At 46.2% G+C, this 5555-nt stretch overlaps 1 protein-coding gene across 1 annotated transcript in view; it reads left to right on the top strand.

Annotated features, from left to right (window-relative positions):
* The window catches only part of PRSS12 (protease, serine, 12 (neurotrypsin, motopsin)), a gene marked incomplete at its 3' end in the record, with an annotated part of 52075 nt that overhangs the window by 28927 nt on the left and 17593 nt on the right, over window positions 1-5555 (top strand). Inside the window, exons 8-9 of the mRNA XM_014538290.1 lie at window positions 178-319; window positions 1833-1968. Coding sequence (XP_014393776.1) covers window positions 178-319; window positions 1833-1968 — 278 coding nt within the window. The remainder of the gene's footprint in view (window positions 1-177; window positions 320-1832; window positions 1969-5555) is intronic.

Consider the following 5555-nt stretch of genomic DNA (forward strand, 5'->3'; position numbering starts at 1 on the left):
ATGATTCTCTCTCATCATTGATGTTTCTATCTCTCTCTCCTTCTCTCTTCCTCTCTGAAACCAATACAGAAATACATTTAAAAAAAAGAGAGAGAGAACAAGTTATGTTTGGGGAAGTCTCCTGCGGCTGTTCCACTTGCGTGTTTGGTTTCCTAATACTTTCGGATCATGCCCTAGGTTTCCCCATCAGACTGGTGGACGGAGAAAATGAGAGAGAGGGGCGCGTGGAGGTTTTCCTCCGGGGCCAGTGGGGAACCATCTGTGACGACGGCTGGACTGATCGGGACGCGGCTGTGACCTGCCGGCAGCTCGGCTACAGGTAAGGGAGCCCGATTGCTCGGCTGGTACTTCAGGGACACTTCTGAGTCTTTAAAGCCTAGCTCCAGTGAGTTATTTCTTGAAAATTAATTTACATGATCTCATTCAGAATTGTAAAGAATACTAAGTAGAGTGTTTAAAATTTTCTGTCTTCTCACAAGAGACATACAGTATGTCACATACACATGTAGCTGTTATTTAATAGCAAATCTCTCTCTATATATAAAAGCCTAATATGCAAAGTGTCTCCTTGGGAGTTCAACCAACCGGCCACCAGTTCAATCGCTCGCTATGACGTGCGCTGACCACCAGGAGCGCAGAACGAAGGAAGGCCCCAGCCGGCAGCTGGGGAAGGGAGGCCCCGGCCAGCAGCCGGCAGCCACTAGAGACCCTACCTGTGCATGAATTTCGTGCGCTGGGCCTCTAGTCGTGTAATAACTCTTGACTCCATATACTGCTCTGCCAGCAGGGGCTAAGCTAGCCCATCCTGCGTGGTGTCTGTCTCGTGCGGTCGCCGTGAGAGGCTGTGGAGTTAGTGGGAGTGAGTGGCTCTCAGTGTACAGGGCAGTGACGCTCTGTAAACTCACGGACAGCAAGCTCTGTGCTTCTGAACTAAGGCCTTCGTCCGGCTCCTGGGCTTGCAGATGGCCAGCCTGGGCCGTCTCCAGCTGCCTCTTGTCTTTGCCTTCCCTGTGCTGTCTCTGTCGACGTGTTCACTGACTCGATGGCCCACGCTGGTGCCTAGCTCTCCTGAGCGCAGGGACTGTGTGCATGTGCGTGTGCGTGTGTGGGAGCATCCACGGGAGCGTCCACGGGCTCCCAGGCTCCGCTCAGCCCCAGTCCCAGCGATCACACGGCCCTCACCAGCTGGAAGGAGGACGCTTGTGCCCACTGTGAGAGCGGACACGGAGAGGCAGGTCCCCTCCTGTGGCCTCCCCCAGCCATGCAGGGGTTTGAGGCTTTGTGCATGTGTAATGAGTGTGCAAATATCTGGAATGTATTCCGTGTAGAGAGCTGGGACGTTTCAGCTAATGCGCACACACTGCCCAGCTCGTAGTGGGTTATGAATAGTGGTTTGGATTTTAAGCTGTACCCTTTTTTATACATCTGTGTGTGTACATTTAACTAGTTGTTCTATGCTGGATATATTTTTTTTCATTTTTAAAAGGTGGGGCCTTGACTTATGAGTTTAATTCGTTCCGTGACGGAGCTCGTAACTCAAATTACTCATATGTCAAATCAAAAAGTGAACGAGTAGGGAGAGAGAGAAACATGGATGTGAGAGAGACACATGGATTGGTTGCCTCCAGCATGAGCTCCGACCAGGGTCAGGGATCGAACCATCAACCCAGGTACATGCCTTTGACCAGAAACAAGCCCTCCACCCTTTGGTGCGTAGGCCGATGCTCTAACCACTGAGCCATGCTAGCCAGGACTACATTATTTCTATTTTAATTAAAATTAAAAATTATTTTTCTGATGTTTTAATTCAAAGTTTGTTTTCTGTTACTCAGATATTACTTTGAGTTACTGCTCAGTTTTGGACCTAGTTACAATTCCAGTTGCCCGCTGGCCAGTGAGTGCATTATTGGTGATCACATGTTCAGTGTCCGCAATTGGCATGTGACGTGGATTTCCAGCTTTGAAAGTGTAGGCCATAGAGGCAGGAAGGATGAGCCTCCCTCAGATGCCCACATGCACTTGGGCAGTGATTTCTTTTGTTTCCTTTCTCACACATTTCTAACACTCCTTCCTCCATTTGAAGATGAATATATATATATATTATTGTTCTTCCATTACCTTCCCAGGTAATCAGCCATTAAAGAACATTGCTGTTTGAGACTGTTTTATTGTTCATACTTTAGTTTTCCTTTTTTTCTTCCTTTTCTAAAAAAAAAATAAAATATTATTAGAAAAAGAGGAAGGGAGAGGGAGAGAGAGAGAAACATGGATGTGAGAGTGAAACATCAGTCAGCTGCCTCCTGCACGCCCTCCACCAGGGATCGAGCTGGCAACCTGGGCTTGTCCCCTGACTGGGAATGGAACCGTGACCTCTATGTGCACAGGATGACGCCCAACCACTGAGCCACACTGGCTAGGGCCATACTTCAGTTTTTCTGTAGACACGATCCAGGAAATCTCATAGTATGTTTGAAATATGCAGGGAAAGGCCAAGTTTGATCCTCACATGTGTTGGAGCCACAGTTAAGGAAGGAAGAAGTCCCTATGCACACCCATCATGCATTTTTTCTTCCTTTTCTAAAAAAAAAAAAATTGATTATTAGAAAGAGAGGAAGGGAGAGGGAGAGAGAGAGAGAGAAACATCGGTGTGAGAGTGAAACATCAGTCAGCTGCCTCCAGCACGCCCTCCACCGGGGATCGAGCTGGCAACCTGGGCTTGTGTCCTGACTGGGAATGGAACTGCGACCTCTACGTGCACAGGATGACGCCCAACCACTGAGCCACACTGGCTAGGGCCATACTTCAGTTTTTCTGTAGACACGATCCAGGAAATCTCATAGTATGTTTGAAATATGCAGGGAAAGGCCAAGTTTGATCCTCACATGTGTTGGAGCCACAGTTAAGGAAGGAAGAAGTCCCTATGCACACCCATCATGCATTTTCACTTCCATCTAGGTTTGTCATTGCTTTTTACTTACCATCACTTAGTCCATTCTGCGTTCAACTCAAATGGTGAACTGAAGTGAGAAATAGTCCAGATTAATGAACACTAATGAACATCTGCAGCAATTTTCCATAGTGTTTCTGTAACAATGATCAGGAAGAGCATTGAAAGAATATTTTACTTTGTAATTGTTTTTTTAATAAAGTCCCTTAGTAAGTAAAAGAGTAATTTAATGTTCCTATATAACAAATTGGATAATCACCTTCTAGTGCATAATCCACACTTTCCCATCAAATAGTATTTAAATGAGAATCATTTAGATATTTGCTCTGTGAATGCACTTGCGCGTTTTAATGCCTTCCCACTAGGAAGTGGGGTTTCCTGGGAGAACACGCACAGAATGGTGAGTGGATTGTGACTAAAGCAGGGGTCATCTCCCTGTTTGAATTGTTAAAAGTCTCCAGGAAAGCGTTTGTTTGTAGACACCAATCAAGAAAGCCTTACAGCTGCTAAGGCTTGGACCTTCTTGGTAAGAAGTCCGGAGGCCCGTTCCGAGCCAGCTCTGTGCTAGCAGAGGGTGAGTCCTTGGAAACACTGAGAGTCCAAATAGAATTAAAATGCACTTCCTTCATGGGAGAGACAGAACCGAAGTGATGGACCAGGAAAGGTGGTGGTACCTCACCTCGACGTGCTGACCATCACCAGCAAGCCAGCCGCCTTAGTCCCTGAGGGGTCACGTGATGTCTGGAGGCCCAGCACATGGCACACGGTCTCCGAGGCTGAGAGAGATGTGCTGACGTCCGCTCACTCGCCAAGGTGGACTGAACAGCCCGAGGCAGAAGGACGTCCATCCCCTTTGAACTTCCTGCCAGTCCCTTAGCACAGGCCTCCAGGTGGCATTCTTCCGGAACTGCACGATTATTCGCGCTGTCTCCCTTCACACAACTTAGAATCTGTGAGCCTTTGCTGTTTAGTCAGAGACCGAACCTCAAGTACATCCAGTGTAGGTGTGTGCTCCCAGACCGTGTGTGTGCACGCCCTCCTGCAGGAGGAGAGCTGTTTGTCTTGCAAAAAAAAAGTATATCTAATTGCATCTCACACCTCAGTAGCTGCAAAGGGTTTCAGGTCTGGTGTATTTGTACATGACATTTAAAAATAGAGCAGTCACATCCCTCTTTAATCACATCCAATGAAATATAAATATCACAGGGAGTGACATTCTGTCACTGAGTTTAACAATACACGAGCAAGCTCTTCTTTGACCTTCACAAATTTTACATAGCTTGTTTTTCTCCTTGAAATTGTCATTTAAATTGCTTTCCCACAGAATTTATTAAGCTTTAAAAACTGTGTGTGTACTTATACACACACACACACACACACACACACGCGCACACACACAGTGCAAGAAAGAGAAATTCTTCTAACAGGTTCCTCTCTGGGAGTGACATTCTGTCACTCAGTTTAAAAATACACGAGCAAGCTCTTCTTTGACCTTCACAAGTTTTACATAGCTTGTTTTTCTCCTTGAAATTGTCATTTAAATTGCTTTCCCCACAGAATTTATTAAGCTTTAAAAACTGTGTGTGTACTTATACACACACACACGCACACTGCAAGAAAGAGAAATCAAATTCTTCTAACAGGTTCCTCTCTGGATTTTTAGATTTCTAGTGCACAACTGATTAAAACAACAAATAATTATTAAACATAGGAGGTAAGAGTTGACTCAAGCCCCCACTTAATTAGACCCGTGGATTGGCTTTGTGGTGCTTGTACTAAGGAAGGGACCATTACATCATCTATTCTGAACTGTTTGGCCACTTTAGAGGCTTAAATCTTGGAGGGACGTGCTACGGTAGGATTTTGGACTGTGAAAGGTATGCCTTTCTCTTGTGAGGGGGAGAAGGGACTTTTTGAAAGAGAAGTTCGTCTTGATTTCAGCAAGACCAGCTTTGAGGGAGACTGAACGTGAATTTGAGGATCTGAATATCGATTCCCGAAAAGCCCTGACACCCAGGTTAAGGGTGAATGTTAGAGCCTCCTGTCTCCTTGAAGTTCCCTCTGTGCGTCACTGCCACCCTGACTGGGGGTGTCGGGGTGGAGTCTCTTCTCTCTTTCCTACAGATGACACAGTCCTTATTTATTAAACAAACGTCAGCTAGAGATAAGAGTTGACTCAAGCCCCCACTTAATTAGACTCGTGGATTGGCTTTGTGGTGCTTGTAGTAAGGAAGGGACCATTGCATCATCTATTCTGAACTGTTTGGCCACTTGAGAGGCTTAAATCTTGGAGGAACGTGCGACAGTAGGATTCTGGACGATGAAAGGTATGCCTTTCTCTTGTGAGGGGAGAAGGGACTTTTTGAAAGAGAAGTTCGTCTTGATTTCAGCAAAACCAGCTTTGAGGGAGACTGAACGTGAATTTGAGGATCTGAATACCGATTCCCGCAAAGTCCTGACACCCAGGTTAAGGGTGAATGTTAGAGCCTCCTGTCTCCTTGAAGTTCCCTCTGTGCGTCACTGCCACCCCGACTGGGGATGTGGGGGTGGAGTCTCTTCTCTCTTATCTACAGATGACACAGTCCTTATTTATTAAACAAACGTCAGC

The sequence above is a fragment of the Myotis brandtii genome, unplaced genomic scaffold (assembly GCF_000412655.1).
Source record: "Myotis brandtii unplaced genomic scaffold, ASM41265v1 scaffold1888, whole genome shotgun sequence".
In the NCBI taxonomy this organism is placed as follows: Eukaryota; Metazoa; Chordata; class Mammalia; order Chiroptera; family Vespertilionidae; genus Myotis; species Myotis brandtii.